The sequence below is a fragment of the Akebia trifoliata genome, chromosome 10, assembly GCF_017979445.1.
Source record: "Akebia trifoliata isolate Shusen 1 chromosome 10, ASM1797944v1, whole genome shotgun sequence".
Taxonomy (NCBI): Eukaryota; Viridiplantae; Streptophyta; class Magnoliopsida; order Ranunculales; family Lardizabalaceae; genus Akebia; species Akebia trifoliata.
Window position 1 is genome coordinate 3,552,674 of NC_141384.1, and position 22,304 is coordinate 3,574,977.

General features: G+C 30.8%; 1 protein-coding gene across 1 annotated transcript; it reads left to right on the forward strand.

The window, feature by feature from the left end:
- Window positions 1-15,124: 15,124 nt before the first annotated feature.
- Window positions 15,125-22,104, forward strand: CER3 (Fatty acid hydroxylase superfamily). The gene is made up of 11 exons (XM_086456101.1): window positions 15,125-15,341; window positions 15,462-15,682; window positions 16,202-16,437; window positions 16,564-16,780; window positions 17,956-18,068; window positions 19,284-19,534; window positions 19,626-19,733; window positions 20,070-20,276; window positions 20,753-20,863; window positions 21,449-21,622; window positions 21,724-22,104. The coding sequence occupies exons 1-11, from the start codon at window positions 15,291-15,293 to the stop codon at window positions 21,877-21,879; spliced, it is 1,845 nt and encodes a 614-aa protein (XP_086312227.1). The 5' UTR covers window positions 15,125-15,290; the 3' UTR covers window positions 21,880-22,104.
- Window positions 22,105-22,304: the final 200 nt, after the last annotated feature.

Sequence of the window (22,304 nt, forward strand, 5' to 3'; positions counted from 1 at the left end):
TCCCAAGTAAAATTTGAATAAGATCGAAAACGATCTCATCTTATCTTATTTGTATCCCACATTTGTATATTTAAACTATTAAGAAAACATACTTACATAACTCCAATGATAGAATTTTATAAAAATTACTTCTCAATTTCATGGAAGAAAGTGATGAGAACTATGATGCAAAGAACCATGGATTTGTTTTTTCTTTTAAGGCGGATCACATCTTATTGGCATGCTCTTTGAGTCTTCTTAGCAATGTTATGTCATTACTTGATGGATCTACATACCAAAATATTAACCCCATCATTGAATTTTTCAATCATTGGATTCAACCAATTTTCTGTTATCGGCTTGGTATCGTCATCCAAAATGTGAGATTAGGGTATGTATAACAATTAAGGATGGGCTTTTCTAACCTCAAACAAGGTTTAATACACAATATTAAATATATGGCTGAAATAAGAGGAGATATACAAGGTTCCTAAGGACTTCTCTCATAGATTAATGAGAAATGACCTAAATACCCTTTTAAAGCTCTAACAAAAAATCCTTGAATCTTCTTTTCAAAACCAGTCATCTTCATGGTGGGCTATAGTCCCCCCCCCCCGCATGTTGCAATCATATTTTCAAAACTAGGTATCTTGTCTCATCTTACACATATCCGTATCCAGTTAACTTTGTCTGAATCATCTTGTTGTGAACCAGTAAAAGTGTTTAAATCATTTTAAATCTATTTAATATATATTCTATTTTTTTAATTAAATTTTATATTTTTCTTTTCTATAAACTTATTCGATATTTTCAAAATATTGGACGAATCAATGTGATGGAATCAAGCGAGTTTTAAAACCATGGTTGCAATCTTAAAGATTTGATAGACCTTAGATCCATCATATATATATCTTGTGGTGATAGAAGCTTTTTGGATAACTTCTTTGAACATGTAATTAATTACATTATAAGGTTAGGCCGGGATTCAAAGACATATAAAATGAACGAGCTCCTTCGTCAGATTAAACATATATAGATCCAACAGTTTAGATCTAAACATTTCTAAAAATGAGCACTCTATTTCCACTTAAAATTTCCAGTATTTGGTGATCAACAATCATAAACAAAAAAACAAAAAAACAAAATATTCAGATTCGTCGGATGCCCTAAACGAAACCTGATATGTCTTCCCTCGTCTTCTTCCTCCAATTTCCTATTTTTCATCAATCTCACAAAAAGCCGCAGCTGCACCAACATAGCAACTAAATTTGTTAGTAGATCGAATCGTACCTCTTGTTTGAGAAAACCTGAAGATCAAGTGGTTGATTTCGAAGCTACTAAATATGCCAATTGTTGGTTTTTTGTGTACAAGTTTAATTTGAAGAATCAGACGAAGAATATGACTAAGGCATTTACTTTAGGGGTTTTTGAACACAAAGAGAAAGAACTCTCTGTTATGTAATAGTGTGTTTTATTTGGTTAAGGGAGATGGAACCAAATAGAACAAATTTGAAAGAGGGTAGAGTAAATAAGTCATAATTTTTTCACTTAAATGAAAAATAGATTTGAACCGTTAGATTGAACGCTTTCTAATGATTGAAATCATTTGTGAAGATGTAAGTCGTTTTATGTGTCTTTGGAGCCCGACCCTATAAAGTATGGTAGTTGTAAGAGTTAGGGATATAACTTGGTTCAATTGGGGCTAAATTGGAACCGAGTTGACATAGACCGATTTCACTAAATAAGAATTAGAACCAAACCGAATTTCCCATAAATCAGTTCTACGGGTTGCCAATATCCTATAAACCTGCTTGAAAGCAACATATCTTTAATGAAAAAATAAAATAAAAAAATAAACATAAAATTTCATATTGATACATCATTAATCTATCCATAATAAAGTCATTATTCTAAGTCCTAACTCCTAAAAAATCATAACTCATTAAGGATTCAGTTCCCATTTAAGTTCAATTCTATACAAGCCTGGGATCAAAAATCAAACCAAATTGATCGGTTCTCCATTTTTTTTAATCCAGAATCAAACCACAACTTATTTCAAACTGAATCAAACCAATCCAAAGCTGTCGGTTTGGACCGGACCAAGTTGCACCCATAATTTTAGCTATTAAATAATAATAAAAAAAATAGAGCATTATTATAATTTAAAAAAATGATCTAAATTTAAAATCCGGCCAACTTCTTGCAAACGTTAGAAGTGGAAAGTAGGTTTGAGCCGCCTTTTTATTCCTCGCCAATTTTGACTTCCTAATGAGAGGGTTATCAATGGGCCGGGCCAAATAAGAAACTCTTATGTCCAAACTTGGCCTGCAAGAATTCAGGTTTATTTATGGGCCAAATTCTATTATATATATATTGCTTATAATTAAAGAAAATATATTTAGAGTATGTGATAAATATATATTTTTGGGTCAAGATCCGTAGACACATAAAGCTACAATGTGTTTTGTCTTATATGGACAAAAAGGTTTAGAATGGACTGATTTTTTGTGAGGATGATCTCTATGGTGAGGGATCATCTTTGCGAAAAAAAAAAAATCAGCTCATTCCCAAACTTGTAAAACTAGAGTTAGAAGTTTTGAAATGAGCTGATTTTTAGTAAGGATTGTCTCTTCACCATAGAGATCATCCTCACAAAAAATCAGCCCATTCCGAACTTTTTTGCCCATATAAGACAGAGCGCGTTGTGGCTTTATGAGTAGCTTTATGTGTATGTGGGTCCCAACCCTATATTTTTTTTTATGTAATTGGGCATAGAGCATGGTCCAACCCTAAATTTGAATCGAGCTTAGTGTAGTCCACTTACTAAATGGAGGAACTGATCAGTTATCATCAATGGGCCGTTTAACTCCCAAATTTAAAATTAAAACCAACAATAAAAACAAATTTAAATTTTTTTTTTTTTTTAAACACTAAGAATTTTATGCATGGACATATGGCCCATATAGATAGGAGGTAGTTATGGTTCGATATAAAACAATATCCAAACCTTCTAATTTTTAGTTAAAATATTTTGGAGAATTTTATTCAAATTTTTATTTGGGCAGAGAAATCATACGCAAACCCGAATAATTTAGGTCAGATTTCCAAGCCTACTTACCTATAGAAATGGGAAGCACTTCTCAATATTAAAAATAATTTGAATTCAAAAAGCATTACTCAATACTAAAATCGTGAAAAATACATTTTAAATGCGAAACCTAACAGGTACTATAAGTCCTAAATAGAATCAAAACATAATTAAAACAGATTTAACACTATGAGGTTCCAACTTCCAACAACCCCGACTACAACGTTTCCTGTAGGTCTGCCAATGGATCGGATATGGTTCAAGAATTCGAGTTTATTTTTTGGGCCAAACTTTATTTTAAATATTTTTTTTTGCTTATACATTCATAAATAAAAATAGAATATATAATATATATATATATATATATATATATATATATATATATGTAATTGGGCATGGGGTCTAGCTTCTAAGTCCTAATCCAACTCTAAATTGGAATCAAGCTTAGTCGAGTCTATTTACTAAATAGAGGAACTGATCAGGGATCATTAGTAGGCGTTGAACTCCCAAATTTAAAATGAAACCTTACAATGAAAACAATTCTTTTAAAATTTTATTTTTTTAAAAAAAATCTTAAGATTTTTATGCACTAAAATCATAGAGAACATGATCTTGTTTTTGGATGCCACATGAGCATATGGTCCATATAGATAGGTGGTAGTTCTGGTTCAATATAAAATAATATCTGAACCTTCTAATTTTTAGTTAAAATATTTTGGATAATTTTATCCAAATTTTTATTTGGGTGGAGAAATTATACACAAACCCGAATAATTCAGGTCGGATTTCCAAGCCTACTTACCTTTAGAAATGGGGAGCACTTCTCCAATATTTAAAATAATTTGAATTCGAAAAGCATTACTCAATACTAAAACCGTGATAAATACATTTTTAATGCAAAACCTAACAAGTACTATAAGTCCTAAATGAGAATCAAAACATAATTAAGACAGATTTAACAAACACTATGAGGTTCCAACTTCCAACGACCTCGACTACAACATTTCCTGTAGGTTTGACAATGGCTTGGATATGGTTCAAGAATTCGAGTTTATTTTTTGGGCCAAACTCTATTTTAAATATGTTTTTTTGCTTATACATTCATAAATATAATTAGAATATATAATAAATATTTTTTTTCCATTATTGGGCATGGGGCCTAGCTTCTAAGTCCTAGTCCAACCCTAAATAGGAATCAAGTTTAGTCAAGTCCATTTACTAAATGGAGGAACTGATCAGTGATCATCAATAGGCCGTTGAACTCCCAAATTTAAAATGAAACCCTATAATGAAACAACTCTTTTAAAATTTTTACTTTAAAAAAAAAAAAAAAAAAAAAAAAAAAAAAAAATCTTAAGATTTTTATGCTCTAAAATCATGGGGCACATGATCTTATTTTTGGACGCCACATGAGCATATGTTCCATATGGATAGGTGGTAGTTCTAGTTCGATATAACACAATATCCAACCCTACTAATTTCAAGTAAAATATTTTGGATACTTTTACCCGAATTTTTATTTGGGTGGAGAAATCGGACCCAAACCCGAATAAGTCAAGTTGGATTACCATGGCCTACTTATCTATAGAAATGGGAAGCACACCTCCAATATTAAATGATCATTTAAATTAGGTTGTAAATGCAAACCAAACAGGTATTATAAGTTCTAAATGAGATTCCAAAGATAAGACAGATCTAACACAATGAGATTCGAAAAACCAACTTCCAACAACCAGACGACATAATTTCCTGTAGTTCTGACAACGGATCGAATAGTATTCAGGTGAGATCTATATCCCTATCCGACTTTTCACCTTGTTTATCATCCGAATTTATGTATTTTGAACAAAAAAATCCATATCCAACTTAAGTTGTTGTAAATATTAATATAACATCAAGGTGCCAAATGTGAGAAGTAAATCCTCTGTAGTACGAGTTTCCTGTAGTTCCTTTGAAGTGGCATTAAAGTAGTAGAGATTGATATCTTGAAAACAAGATGTAATACCTCAACCTTGTATGAATCATTGTGTAAATTAGATTTTCTTTAAAAAAAATTGAAACATTTTTATGATTTTGATGAAAACTTTGAAAATGAATAGTTCAGGAACTGTAGGAAACACGTACTACAGAGGATCCGCTCCCCCAAATGTGATCCTTCGTCCAGGCTCTACATGGTCCTTTTGTTCATGCGACGTTTTTCATATATGTATGCATCTTATTGTGAATTTATCATATCACCTTAGGTTAAATTATTACTAAATATTCGAGTTGGATATAATACATATTTGTATGATTTTTATTTGGCCCGAGAAATCATACCCAAACCCGGATAATTCAGGTCGGATGGTCTCAAAGAAATGGGAAGCAAAGCATTTCTCTAATATCAAATAATCATTATTATGTATTACGTACTAAAACGTGAAAAATGCGTTTTCAATGCAATAACAAACGGGTACTATAAGTCCTAAATGAGGGATCAAAAACATGACAGATTCCACACCATATGAGCAACAATTAACACCCAACAACCTGTTGAGAGAGAACCTTAGCAGAAACCCTGTGCTTCATAACTCCTAATTGGTCATAATTAATCAATTCTCAACCAATGATTGGGCCCACACATTTGGTTAATTTGTGCTGGAAGGCCTACGTGGGAGGTTGGTTGCTTTCGTTTTCCATGAAATCCAGGCCACTCAAAGTTATAGAACCATCAATTTGCACATGTGGCAGATAAGAATTAGTACACGTGGTATGCAGTTGGATCTAATAAATGCTCATTAATACCACAGAGTCCAAATAATTCAATGTAGGTTGGAAGTTGGATTTAATTTAGGTCTTTCGTTTGATTTATATATATATATATATATATATAACCATAAAAATTTTAAAAATGCAAAATATTATACTCAAAGATAGTTAAAAGCACCTCTAACGCATGTCTCTAACTTTTTTTTTTTTTTTTTTTTTTTTTTTTTTTTTTTTTTTTTTTCTATTTTGGCATATTCTCACATTTTAGAGATAATTTTCTTTGAACCTAAACGAACTCCAACAGTCCCAACTTCTAAATCACCTTTCACGTATGTAATTCACTATTCACATAATAAAAAATAATAAATTTACTATTGGCAAGTCAACTTTACTTATTATACTCCAAGTTAAATATATAAAATTAGTTTGGGGTGGTTCATAGGACATATGTAAAAATAATGATTTTTCAAAATATGAGTTAGAGATTTTGGATTGAGCTGATTTTTTTGTGAGGATGGTCTCTATGATGAGAAGGTCATTCTTACAAAAAATCAGCACAATCTGAAACTTTTAAGCCCATCAAAAGAGATTTACACATTATTAATAAAAAATCGACGGTCCACATTCTGAATAACTTTTAATGGGGTTAGTAGTTTCAGATTTGACTGATATTTTTTTTTAGGATGATCTTCTCATCATAGAGATCATCCTCACAAAAAATCGACTTAATTTGAACTTTTAACCCATATTTTGAAAATTTATTATTATTACATTGTTTTTACATATGTCCCATGAACGGCCCCCAATTTGTTATTGACAACCCAAGTTAAATATTTAAAAAGGAAATTCTATTGACAACTCAACTTTACGTGTTACACCCCAAGTTAAATATTAAAAAAAGAAAAAGAAAAAATGTTATTGGGAATCCAACTTTACTTGTTACATATCAATTTAAATAAATAAATAAAAATCTACCAATTGTATGAGAAATCAAATTTGGTCTAGTCATCTTATGTTTAGTAGAAAAATATAAAGATATATATATAAATTAATTTCATTTATTTCAAAAAAAAAAATTACAAAAAAAATGAATATTCATGATTAAACTTATTTTTTATTACAATTTTTTGTTGAATTTGGTCGAACAATTAATTAAATATGAGTTTAAAATATTTTTATAAATATTTAATAAAAAGAATTAAAAATATTGAATAATGATAATTGAAATAAATAAGGAACAAAAATTAGATTTAGAACATATTTTTATTGAAAAAGAATGGCATTTATGTAAAATGACGGGGACACAATTGGTATTTGTACAAGATAAATAGTGAAATAGAGACCATCTCTATTATTTTTTTTTTTTTTGCTTCATCTCCAAATCAGGAATTAAGAGACCGATTGGAGTTGCTCTAAGAAGTTCCTGCAAGAAATTGATATGGGAACTAGACCTTTTTTTCTCCATAATAAAATTGTATTTTTATAAAAAAAAATAAGAAACAATTATTATAACAATAATTAAAAAAAAAATTTAATACATTAGAGATATATATTTATCTTGTTGAGGGATATGTTCATTTAATAAAGTTGAATCATACTTAATTTGATGAGATCTAAAAAAAAATAAGAAAAACATATGAAAAAAAAAAAATTCAATCTTGAGGCAGAGTAATAAATCAATTCGAGATGGTCAATCTCCAAAATCCAATCAAGGACTTATAATATTTCTCTATATAATTTCATTTAAGCTCAATAGCAATTTAAATAATAGATAAAAAAAAAAAAATTACCCTAATTAACAGTTACCTTCTTATTCAAAATAATACCCACTATGCTATACAATCAAGGAATTACCCAAAATCCACTTATCTCATCCTCTCCCACAATAAAACTATAATCTCATGCACCTAACGTATTCTGACTATTCTACTCTTGTTGTCTTTTAATCATCGTGTTTTTAATAAGAATATGCACCGAATAGCCCCCTAATTAAAAATATGGACCACTTAAGTCCCACTTAATAAAATATTATTTATAAAAGATCTTTTGAGAATTTTTTGAAGGAAAATACTTTAAATACCCTTTTAAAACTTTACAAAGTGGTTTAATTTAAAAATATATCGAGTTAAATAAAAACTCGACCAATTTATTTGGTTATTAATATTTCTGTGAAAAATAAAAAAATAAATATTTTTATTTATTAAAAGTTATTCATAAATTCAATATAATTTTTATTTGACTCATATAAGTCAACTTGCTAATTTTTTAGTTGAATCAATTTGATGAAAATTCAAGTTGAGTTTTACAATTATAGTTTTAATTATTTAAAATTATCTAGACATTTTAATAAATCTATTATACATAAATCAAATCAGTTTGATGATGAGGATGACCATTCTCATCTTCATCACCATCATAATCATCTATGTAAGTTAAAAATTACTAGTTTTGGGAAGAGAAATAACAAGGATTTTATTTTTCTTTTTTCATTTAGATTATTTTTTCATTGTTCTAGAGGAGATGAACGTATGGTCAAGGAGCATGTCATTAATCTTAAAACATAGGAATACATCAAATATTCTCAAATAAACATGTTTCTTTAAATCTCAAAAATCAATGAAAGGGTAATTATGACATTTTTACTTTAAAAAATCATTTTTAGAGTAATACTTGGTAAAATTGGTACTAAAGAGTCCATATTTATTTTTAGACTAATACTTGGTAAAATTGGTACTAAAGAGTCCATATTTATTTAGAAGAGATTTTTTGGTACATATTTTCAAAAAATTGAATCACCCATAACTTACATAACTCAATATCTCTCATAATTGGGCTACGATCTCATGCACCCCACTTCTTCTAACTATTCTACCCTTACAAGCATGGTTTAAAATCTCATTTTAACTCAATGTCTTGGTTATTTAAAAATTGGAAATTTCTGATTCATTAATTAACATTTTAAAATAAGCTTTCAGATGAGACTGGGGTATATGGCTATGTCATTAGTAAGAAAATACACCAAATTATGGAGGAGCTTGTTGAATCACCTAACTATCTTATAAAATAAAGAAAATAGAGCAAGAGACTAGCATACGAGAGTTCAAAGAAGAGGAATTGATGTCGAAACTCAATAACCAAGTCAACTTTGGCATGATTCCAATGATCTAAGAACATCTCTACTCTCTCTCTCTCTCGATCTATCTCAAATGAAATCAAAATTTTCGAATAATAATAAATAAATAAATAAATCCTCCACAATGGATTGTGAAAAAATTGCAATAGAAGAGATAACACAATCGCACAAAACACAAGGATTTATGTGGTTCGACAGTGCTCCTACATCCACAAAACAGAATAAGAATAAGCACTTTTTTACTTCTTAAATTTTACAATCCTAGAGATCTCTATTTATATAATCGAGAGTTATCAAAATAAGTAAAACTCCCCAAAATAAAAATCACCAAAAATAAAAAATCCCTTAAGAAAATATTACACAATTACTCTTTTCATACTCCTTAAAAAATTCAAAACGAATGCTCCATCCCCACCCATTGACCAAATAGCGGGACCCCCGCAGCTCTGCATAGCGCAACAGAATACATGACATTTACCCAACATGGATTACATTGGAAATGATTCATTGATGACCATTAGTCCACTCATCAATAGGACACTTATGAAATAGAAAGTTGCAAATTGAAATAACAATCCATTTGAAAATGAAATTAGTGGCACACGGAACAATAGTGGACATTATCTTAGAGAGAGTGACCAAGTCAAAATGATATATGTCTCAATCCTTAACTGCATTTGACAGCTATTATTCCCATACCAATTTTTTTTTTCTTTTCTTTTAATACCTAATTAATGAAATACAAAATAAGGATATATATAAACCAAATATCTATCCGTCTACTACAATTTTCTTTGGAGATGAAACCTAAAAGTAGATTATGATAGAAAAAAAGGGGGAAGGAAGAGAACCCTAGAGGAAGATTACACAATAAATATAAATAAAAAAGGGGTCTTGTTAAGGTGCAATAAATACACATTGGGAATGGTTTTTTATTGAAAAGAATTTACATTTTTGAGGATAGTTTCTGTACAAATTTCAATTTTTCAAGTGTATTTATTGCATTTTAACGTGTGTCCTTAGAGCACACATTAACAAGACCCATAAAAAAGAGAGAGAGAAAGGAGAGAGAGTATGTTTAGTAAAAATCAGAAAAGAGGAAAATTTTAGTAATAATCTTAGTAATAATGAACTAAAATATCCTTTATAATGACTTAAATTAACTTAAAGACTCCTAGTTTTACTCAACTTTATACTACCACTACTTACCCAAAATAGTAATTTTCCAAAATTTTAAAGATTGAGAAACTTAAACAAATACCTAACTAACTCTAAAACAAAAGATTTCAAACATAGTCAAGCTCATAAAACCTTAAAATTGCTAAAAACTGTAAGATCAATTACTAAAAGAAAGTAAGTTTCAAGCTTGGATTAAAATTTGACCTTGGGAATGATGGTTTTTGAGATATGATATAATGCTATTAGTCTCATCATTAGCTTTCCAAAATAGTGTTATGAGGCAGAGCTATATGTTGTTATTTTATTACAAAAACCCCCTTACTCCATACGTTTGTTAGTTGCATAAACCTTACTTTATGAATCTAATTACATTGACTAAGTTGATAAGATTTCAAATCTTACAAAGGGTCGTTGGGCCCACATGGATTAGTAATCCAACAAAACAAACTTCTCTATTTAGTGGAAAAAGTTAGATTCAAAAGGAAAAAAAACAAAACAAAAAACAAAAAACTTTTTGAACTTAATCGTAGATGTTGAAAATGGATGGCTATTGAACTCTCAAGTTCAAAATTAAAATTCAACGGTCAAAATTTACTATTTTCTTAAAATTATTAGAATTTCATCCTTCATAATTTTGGTATCAGATCATGTTTTTGGATTCCACAAACTTATGTGGTTAGAATCCACTCCAAGGTATGTTAAATAACAATTTAACCGCATAAATTTGATGTGGATCCCATTCTAGGATTTTTACGGTAACAAACTTGATAAAATGAGGTTTGGTGGGTAACAAACCTTATAAAGCAAGGTTCCCATGGGGTTGTTAGAACTCCAAAGGAGTTTTTGTAATAAAAGTGCAACAGTTAGGTCTATCAGGTAAATCTCTCTAGTATTATAATATTAATTCTGATAACCACTTGTAAAGTACTTTCATTCAAAACTAGGGTTTACGAATGCACTATAGTTCTATTTTTCAGCCTCATTTCTCTGATCATGTTCTACATAAGTCCTCTCTACTAGAAAAAAAAAAAAAATCATCCTCAAGTTTTTCATTGGACTTGATGATGACAAATATTTGAATCTATGTTTAAGCTTTACCTTAGATCAATACATCATATTATTGTAGGACAATACTTTTCTCTTCTTCTATCCATCGTCCACTTTAATCTTGCTTTGGTGATAACCACAATCGATCTTGAGATCTAGTTTGGATAATAATATTTGATCATTCTAGAATATTCAACATATCATTCAACCATTATATAACATAGAATATACTTCACATTGATTTTATTAATGGCTTTATTGTTTATTCGCATGTGTCAACTCTTATTATAAAATCTAGAAGGTGGCATATGCAGTGTGCACATGTATCTGAAGGGCTTGTTTATAATTTTAAATATTAATTAAAGGGTTTTTGAAAATTATATAGTAAAAAGGATATTAATTTTGCAATTCTCTTGATTTTTATTTATCTAAATGACCCTAATCATATCAAGTTTAAATATTAAAATGAGGGCATTTTTGAAATCCAAATTTTGGTGTCAAATCACTTCTATTATGTCTTCTCTCATAATGATAGTTAAGATATGGTGGCATCATGGATCAGTATCTTGCATAGGATTTTACATTGATCTTCTCACTACAAGGAATACCCTACTACCCATCAGGGGTTAGCTGAGATGGTAAGACACAACTGGATTTGCTCCCCAAATCATGACTCCGAGTCTCTAAATTCCCCTTCACGTAAAGTGATTATTTACCTATTGTAACACGTGACAGGGTGGGATGGTGTGTGCAGCCCATATAGTGGGCTACGATTCATCATATATTCTGGGTCACAACCGTGATGACCGCAAGTTCTTTCACCAATCAAAAAGAAAATGTATCTCACTAAACACTTATAGATGGAAAAAATTGCCACTCAATCAATAAAATATAAGATTGGGTGTTGTTATATATAATATAATATAAAAAAATCCATTGAGAGTCCATAAAGAGATAATGCCCAAAAAGGTATGAAATGTAATCCTTTGGAATTATATCTATAATGTTCTGTTGCCAACCCTCACTTTAGATGGACATTGAAGTGTCTTTTAAAATATTCGAACTTGTGAAACTTTTGAGAAAGAGAATGTGAGAGACCCGTGAATCGAAATCATTCGTTCAAAGTCTGTGAATCATAATTTTTCAACCATAAGAACAACATAAATTCTTTTGGGTATTTTATTGACACGAGCAGTCCAATCATGGATTGCCATTTGTATCTGGCAGAGAAGGCCTATGTGATATAGCAATTACGGTTTTCTATCTTAATTTATGTTATTTGGCACCTTGATGTAACCCTTCTCCATTTTTCAGGTTTTGGAAAAGGACCTTAGTGAGGGGATTTTTTTTCTAAATAGTCCCCAAATTTTGTACAGTATCTCTAATAATAAAAAAATTATTAATAATCCCTGAATCTCGTCTTTTAATGTTTTCAAAATATACAAACTACCCTTTTCCATATCTTCTTCACATAGGAAGGTATTTTACGGTGATTACAGTCATTTCCGATGATTGTTAATCGTGAATGACGAATGAAGAATGATATAATCTTAATTTTGAATATTTATATATATATATATATATATATATTTGTAGACAATTCATAAATACAATGAATAATGAAATTGATATTCTAAATTTTTTGATAATGATCTCGTAATCTTTGATTCAAGTATCTGTTTCACAACTATGATATAGACATTTTTGACATTTCGAGAAGATTTACCCAATATCAAAATAATAAAAAAAAAAAATGAAACAATTAAAAAAATCTAGATCACATTTACGATGTCAAGTTCTCCACTTTTTATTGTTGAATTCAACAATTTTTTTTGTCGAGCTCACTACTTTTTATTGTTGTGTTCAACAATTTTTTATATGAAAATATTGTCGAACTCAACAGTAATTAAATATAACTTGTGTTGAATTCATCAAATTTAAGGATTATGTAACCTATATCACTGAGTTTCATAATATTAATATTTTGAGTTCAACAATAATTATTGATGAACCCGATGCTTTTAAGTCGTGTTTAATTACTGTCGAACTCAACAAGAGAAAGTGGTGAACTCGACAAACAAAATGTTGAACTTGATAATGTAAATGTAATCCAATTTCGATACTAGATAAATCTTCTTGAACTACCAAAAATACATATCATAATTGTGAAATGAATGCTTAAATCAAAAGTTACAACGTAATCATAAAAAAATTGAGAATCTCAACTTTGTTCTTTATTTTTATTTTATTTTATAAATCTTTGAAATAAATAAATAAAATACATCTAAATGTTTAAATTAAAAGTATATCATTTTTCATTTATCATTGATGTTAATAAAAAAAATCGTCATAAATAATTGCAATCACTATTGAAAAAGATGAGAAAAATAATTGTTTGAGCATTTCAAAAATATTATAATGAGAGATGAGTTCCATAAACTATTAAGAAAAGAAAAGAATAATTTACTAAATAGACTAATACCATACCATCCAAAACTTAGGGATTAGTTTGAAAAAAGTTCCTACACCAAGATCCTTTAAGTAATTTTCCCAAAAATTAAACAAAACCATATTAAGAAATTTGTGTTAGATATAGGTGTTGTGTATGTGAACACCTTTGTGAAGATTACTCAATAATTTGATCAAACACCTATTGAGTATTTCACCAAATACCTTGTATGACATATCTTCCAAGACCTTATTTGATAATGACAATGAAGGACAATTCCAAGTACCAGTAGCGCATGTAAAGAAGTTAAACAATCACACAATACCCACAACACAAGGTATTTTACGTGGTTCACCAAAAGACTACGTCAAAGGAGGTATGAGTGTTGGAGTTCGATTTCACTATAAAAAAAAAACGTGGCAAATCGATACAAAAAATCACTTTTATAATTTAGCTTCACATTCTTCTAGATCTCAATCTTCCCAAATCTTTCTTTTTTGGGTTTTCTCTTTCTTTATTTTCTCCTCTAGAAAATACTTAAACTTAGAGTTTGAATTAGACTTACAACAAAAGAAAATAAAATCCTTTTAGAAGCACCACATAAGTAGGTCACTTACATATGTTACAAGCCCAACCCAAATTACCTTGGACCAACTTAAAAATCACGCATACTTGAACCGGATCTAGTTGTTTTGAGCCATACTTCAACACTAGGCACTACAATTCTCCATGGAACTTAAACATACTAACACAAGACAAATACATCACCTTATTAAAATTTTCAATTTTCATACAATTTAGACATTATCTAAATTTTTAATTTCATCATTTCTCTCTATGTGATTCGCTAAAAAGACAACACATAATTAAAACATCAAGACCGTACTTCGATTTTATAGAAGAATAATCTATAAAGTGTCATGGAACCTATTTTCCTAGATTGGGACCACTCACCAATCCAAATACAATCTTGTGTCATTTTTATTTCTAAAAGTTTTCAAATAAAGCATAAAAAATTAGGACTTGTTAAACTTCAATATTCATATACTTATTATCTAAATAACAATTGACACACACAATAGGACCCAATCTTCAGTTGCTTATGATAAGTTATTCTAATAATTACTTCAAATTTAGGATCATGAAATACAAAAAAATACATAACATCAACATCCAAGTAGTACTTGTCTCTATGTGAAAATTGACAAATGCAATAAAAGAACCCAACTACTTTTGCCACCTCAAAATTTTCTCATCTATCCACCTCACTACATGACCCCATCAAATCATCCTCCACTAATAATCAATTATAAGGCTTGATAATAGATGTCTACTAAGACGAATACCAGCTGTCCCATGTCATTTAGGATTGTGTCCATTTCAAATGGGTTTGAAAAGTAGTTAAGTAATAAAAGTGTTGGGAGATATTTTGATTAGGATGTACACCTAATTTAGTTGGAAGATTCTAGCTGGACTGCTCGAAGAGCTTTAAGTAGGGGGTTGTGAAGGAAGAAAGATATGTGGTTGAGTTAGACTGAGAAGAAGGATTGAAAGAAGAGCTTTGCCTTCTTTCTTGATCAAACCATACTTATCTATCTATCCATCCAGCTTTCTTTCTTTCTTTCTTTCTTTCTTTCTTTCTTTCTTCTTTTAGTTTTGTTGAGAAAATGGTGGCTCCCTTGTCAACTTGGCCATGGGAGAACTTGAGATCCTACAAGGTATATATGTGTTGATATCTTAGAAACTATAATCCATCTATCTATTTTTCTGTCTTGCTTCATGGGTCATTTTCTTTATTTATTAATTTAAATTTTTTTTATTTTTTCATTGTGGAGCAGTATTTGTTGTATGGACCTCTCATTGCAAAAGTTCTCTACTCATGGGTTTATGAGGATGCCCAAAAGGATGACTGGTGCCTACATCTTCTCATCATCTGTCTTCTTAGAGTTACTGTTTATGTTTCATGGTGTTCTTACTGCAACATGTTATTCCTTAATCGAAATCGTCGAATTATCCAACAAGGTGTCGATTTCAAGCAAATTGATAGTGAATGGGACTGGTAATTTTTGTTTTCTTTTTTTTGTTCAATTTTAATGTAAATTAGGTTAAATCTCTTCACATGGATCTGAATTTGTCTAATTGGCCCTCAACATATTTGAATTCGAAATAAAAATCTATTAATATTAATTTAATTCATGATCATCTAAACCTTATCCCAAAATTTTGGAGTTGGCTTAACGAATCTTGTTTTGTTTGCTGTGTAAAAAAAAAAAAGTCATATGAAATCAACAAAATAATAATAAAGTGAAAACAACATCGAACACTCAAAACGATTTCCAATAACATAGATTGGGAATTGGAATCTGATGATTCAAGAAAAAACCCGCAATCCTAACCATTAAAACATGGAATCCGACTTTCAGGATTTGGGATGCAATCAATGGTCAGGATTTATATACCCAAAATCCTAAAATTACCCTTGTGACACCCTCTTCGGGTACAAAACTTGATTATTTTGTTAATTCGATCGTGTTAATATATTCTCTCATAATCTCAATACATAGTCTCCTCTTTTCAGGGATAATTTCATTCTTCTTCAAGCTATCATGGCCTTCATGATTTGTTATAGTTTACCATTCTTGGTGGATTATCTTCCTCTATGGAACTCAAAAGGGTATCTTTGTGCCCTATTACTTCATGTTGGAGTTTCAGAACCACTCTATTATTGGATACATAAGTACTTCCACACTGACCATCTCTTCACTAATTATCATTCACTCCATCATTCCTCTGCAGTGCCTCAGCCCCTCACAGGTACAAATCATTATTAAAAAAAAATTAATTAATTTTCTTTTTTAATTTATTACTCTCTTCCCTTGATTCATTCAATAAGGTTTTATTTATTTATTTATTTATTAAATAATGTGTGGTTGTGGGCAGCTGGGCATGCAACACCCTTGGAGCATCTAATATTGGGGGTAGTTATGGGAATCCCAATGCTTGGGACTTGTCTGATTGGATACGGATCACTAAGTTTGATCTATGGCTATGTTTTAATCTTTGATTTCTTGAGAGGCTTGGGATATGCTAATCTCGAAGTTCCTCAATTGATCTTTGATATCTTTCCATTTCTCAAATATCTTATCTACACACCCAAGTAAGTAGTCATACATACATCTATCTCCACTGCTTATTTTAGGACATCTTTTATTAACTCACCAACTTTTATTTATAACACACTAATCTCTATGTAAACATTTATTTAATTTCAAAAAGATTAGTGTGTTGCAAGTAAAAAAAAAAAAAGTTAAGGTGCCAATAGAATCTTTCTTATTTTAGTCAACTTGTGAGTGATCAACTTGACTCAACGTTGAGTCGAGCTTTCTATAAATTGAAGAAAATAATTGCTTGCTTTCTAAGAGTATTTATGTAATTTTACACTTCATCACAAATACAATGATTCCATATCATTTTCAAAACCATTATTGGAGGAGTTAATGTCCAAGGTATATGGAAAATCGTGGTGTCTCATAAAATTTTCTTTTTCTCCGATAAAAGTTACATTACCATTTTAAAAAAAAATTCTACGACTAATTGCAAATCATTTAATACAAATTGCACTTTCTATTATTTTAAAAATTCTTCTTGCACTCCATACAAATGGTTGTACCTTAAAAAGAACGACGAGATTACCCTAACCCTTTCTCTCTTTTTTTGTCTTTCTTTTAAAAAAAAAAAGAAAAGAAAAAAACTATTAATTGCACTCCATATGTATGATTGTCAAGTCAATAGAAGATATTTACGATCGCGATAGATAGATAGATGGTAAATGACAAATAAGGTTACATGATTTAAGACTTTTCATGGAAGATGCAATTAATAGGGTTAAGAAAGGGATTTTACCTATGATGTGCAACTAACAACTTGTGATGTGCAAGTAGCTTATTCTTCTCTTCATCAATAAAATTTGGGTTGGCAGTTGGCCATGTGCAATACTTTCTCAACTAACCAATCCAAGGTCTTGTATTTATGACAATATGTATGTAGTCATAAATATAGACCTACTAATATGTGTATGTCGGATCTTCACCTAAACAATTTTTTCTTGAGAAATGTAAATTTTTTTTTCAGGTGTAGGATTGTGCATTTTCTCTTAAAAGCCGATTTTTTATGCAATCTTGGAAATCAAATTTTCAAGAAATTCATTTTCACATTACCATTTTTTCTAAGAAATTCTTTTTTCACTTGAAATTCCATGACAGTTATGGGGTGGGGTTTGTTCTTAAATTTCTTTAAGTTTTTTGGGATAAGGGTTTGATGATGGCATTGCAGATACCACAGTCTCCACCACACAGAAAAGGACACCAATTTCTGCCTCTTTATGCCTCTCTTTGATGCATTGGGAAATACAATAAATAACAAGTCTTGGGAGAGAACAAATGCAGGTGAGTTTAAAATCTTAATAGCTATTATTTTGATATAAGTGTGCATATTTATCATCTTTTAACAATTTGAACTTTTGAACATTTTAAATGCCCAATTTGTTTTCAAACTTTTGACATACCCCTTGATGAGGGAGGGGCTTACAAAAGAACTATCAAAATATATACTCTCATCTTCAAATTCTTGCCAAAATCCTTCTTCTTCCACCTTGGACAAGATTTTGACTTCTCAGCATGATTTTATTAATTACTTAATTTTCTATTGTGTTTCATCTTCAAAATTTATAAGAAGAAAATAAATAATTTTTTTAGCATAAATTGTGTGGAAAAATCATGAGTTGCCTAATAAATCAAAATTTTACTCAAGATTGAAATGAGGCCTATTCAATTATTTTATGTTACAGTCATAGAAGACCATGGTCAAGCAAAATATGGAGGGATATATCTATTGTTTATTAAATTTCTTTTTTTAAAAAATATTTATATTTTGTGTTGTAATCCATACGAGTTATGTTATGATTATGCAGTAATACTTTTTAAATATAATAAAAAGCCCTGATAATATGACTCGCCAGGTGGAATACTCAATTGACTTCCTGAGGTGGATAAGTTTGAGAACCATAGATCTATACACCTCAAGATACACTTTTTTATGGGAAAGTGCGATCGTGTATCCCGAGGCGAACAGATCTATGGTTCCTGAACTTGTCTATGTCAGGGAGTCGATTAAGTATATCACGAGGAGAGTCATTTTATCACTTCTTATAAAGAATCTTGATAATATGATTTGCCAGATGGAATACTATTGAATCTAGGACTAAAAAACCCCTAGAAGGATAGTTTTTGTTGAGATAAGGAATGAAAATTATTATGGGGTTTGTATGTCCAACTTTCTATTCACTTGTGGGATCGGGGTGGTTTGAGGGGGACCACCACTACTCCTCTCTTCTCAAGAATCCATACATCTCTTATCAATGTATGGACAGCTATCTCTCGAGCATAGGTTTAGGTTCGACCTCAATGGAAAAATAAGTGATCGTCATATAATGAATATTCGGTCTTTCCATTAAAAATGATTTAATGAACTCGTAAATTATTATATAATTTTAAATCCCAATTATTAAATATCAAAAGTAAATTGATCCCATGTTTATGTTACTTTACTAATGCTCCCAACACTTTTTGAACCCTAACATCTTCGAATCACTATATTTGCAGGAGCGAAAGAACCCGACTTTGTCTTCCTCGTTCATTGTGTGGATGTGATTTCATCATTGCATTCTCCATTTCTATCTCGGGCTTTTGGATCGTTGCCATATTCGACGAGAATTTTTTGTCTGCCAATTTGGCCCTTTGCCTTTATAGGGATGCTACTTATTTGGTTGTTCGCCAAAACTTTCAGGGTCTCGAGCTACAACCTTAGGGGTCGATTGCATGAGACATGGCTTATTCCGAGATATGGATTTCAGGTAAGCTCTCTTATGAAACTGTAAACTTGGTTAAATTTATAAGTACACATCCATACGTGAAGTAAATTGATCGTGAATTTTTTGTGTTTAGTATTTCTTGCCATTCGCTAAAGATGGAATTAATAAGCATATCGAGGATGCGATCCTTAAAGCTGATCGATTGGGCGTCAAGGTCGTCAGCCTTGCTGCACTAAATAAGGTTGGTATCTTTGGGGACAATTGCAGCACTAGCCCCCACAATAAATTTTAGAACTTATAGGATTTATATGCTATTGCCCCCAGCCCCACAATTTTTTTTTTTAATTTTAATCTTTAAGTGTCTTAGTTGCTCTTACGTAGACAAAATCATGGCTCCACTAATTTAGTACCAAATATTATGTGGAAAAGTCGTTGTGCCTTGGCCCCGCCATCTTGTTTTCTTGTAAAAAAAAATAAAAAATCTTAGTTTGATCGTCATCAAAATCTTATCCTAAAAATTGTGGTTTGATCTAACTATCTTGATTCATATTTCTTCGACAATAAAATTGTTTTACAGAATGAAGCTCTCAATGGAGGTGGGACATTGTTTGTTAAGAAGCATCCGAATCTCAGAGTTCGTGTCGTCCATGGAAACACATTGACAGCGGCTGTAATTTTGAATGAGATTCCGAAGGACGTCAAAGAGGTCTTCCTAACTGGAGCTACTTCTAAGCTTGGAAGAGCCCTCGCTCTCTACCTTTGCCAAAAGGGCGTGCGTGTCATGGTATGAATCTCTTAGACAACATTGGGTACATTTCTTGCATTTTTGGAATCTAAAAAACACTTTAATTTAGTTCTAAAATTTGAGTTTGGTGACGACTCGGATTCTCGTTTCCAAAAAAAAAAAAAATTGCAAATTTTTTTTTAAAATGAACTTTATAAAATCCTAAATACGACTTTGACATTTTCATAATTTTCTGAAAATCATTCTTTCATTTGAGGTTCACAAGAAGATTAAAATGTTAAATTCTTTTGGCAAAATCATATATAATTAACAAAACGGCTATATGGCTCTTTAGATAAATATGTTTAGAACATGGGTTGCTCCTCCGTATGTGACAACAAATGGTCGAAATGGAGGGTAGTTTTGTCATTTCCTATTAAAGTTTGTCAAATTCTGTAGTTTCTTGAGGGAAATTCAAATTCTATAAATTTGGTGGGGTTTAAATTAAATATTCACAAAGTGAAGGTTCATTGCAGATGCTAACCCTATCCACTGAGAGATTCCACAAAATTCAAAAGGAAGCCCCTGCAGAATTCCAGAGTTTCTTGATTCAGATCACAAAGTATCAAGCAGCCCAAAATTGCAAGGTAAGACTAAAAGAAAAACTAACGTACTTTTTCTTTTATTAATTGCCTCCTCCTTCAATAATAAAACATATTTGAAACACATCCCTCCATTTAAATCAATTTAATATTATTCATAATCTTTGATCTCAAATGCCATGAAACACAATTTTCCTAGGATTCATTTGGCGGATTAACCTCTTAAGACATTCATCGTGTCGGATTGTTGAATTAGGACATGGTCAATCCAGAATCGATCCGATAAATTATCAAATCAGATCCGTATCTGAACCCAAATCCTCGTTATATAGCTCATAATGGATCGGATTTTAGATATGATCCAACCCGTCGATAGCTCTGAGAGGAAATTAAGGAAAGGGAGTAAAGTAGTTATCAGTCCTCGAGATAAGACGTTTATAAACAAGGTTTAAAATCTCGTATCAAGATAATATGTCGCTGAAGACAAAAATCAATTAATATCATCTTGATTAACCGACCATCGTTAAGACAATTATTTGGTTGCTTATAATTTTAATTTCATTATCTAAATAAATATGATTGATTATTGTCAATTATGAACATTTATTTATCTGATTGGTTGATGATCAGACATGGATAGCTGGTAAATGGCTGACACCTGGTCAGCAACGTTGGGCCCCACCAGGAACTCATTTTCATCAATTTGTAGTCCCACCCATTCTCTCCTTTAGAAGAGACTGCACCTATGGTGCGCTGGCAGCAATGAAACTACCTGAAGACGTGAAAGAGCTTGCCACGTGCGAGGTGCTTGTCGTTATCTGATTTTTATATTGACGTGTTCAAAAATTAAAATATTATATCAAATATTTGATAGTACGCTAAGTAACAAATTTAAATGTTAACAGAGTACTATGCCGAGAGGAGTAATTTACGCGTGCCACGCAGGTGGCGTGGTTCACTTTCTAGAAGGTTATACTCATCATGAAGTGGGGTCCATCGATGTTGAGAAGATTGATATTGTGTGGCAAGCTGCACTGAAGCATGGTTTAAGACCGGTTTAAACCGGTTTGAAACCTTTTTCTTCAAACCGTTCAAAGTTTGTAATTTATAAACGGTATTTTAGAACCGGACCAGACAAGTGGTTCGACCGTATTCTATATGAAATTGGTTAGGAAAGGCGGTTCGGTTAATGTTATTTTACTATGAAATTAAATGAATGTTATTTAAGAAACAAAAGCATTTATGTTCTATTTTTATTTTAAAATAAATGTAAATTGGTTGAACTATATTGAATTGTTGTTAGACCAAGTTGATAAATTTTTGATATTTTTGTTTGGTTATGAATTATATAAGTTGTAAACACGAAGCGAGTGTTTTTATTAGAGATTATATTGCCATACCATCTTTTGTTAATGCCACCCCAATTCATATTTTAACCACCAAAGAATTAGCATACATTGGGGCGGTGTTAGCAAAAGTTGGTGTA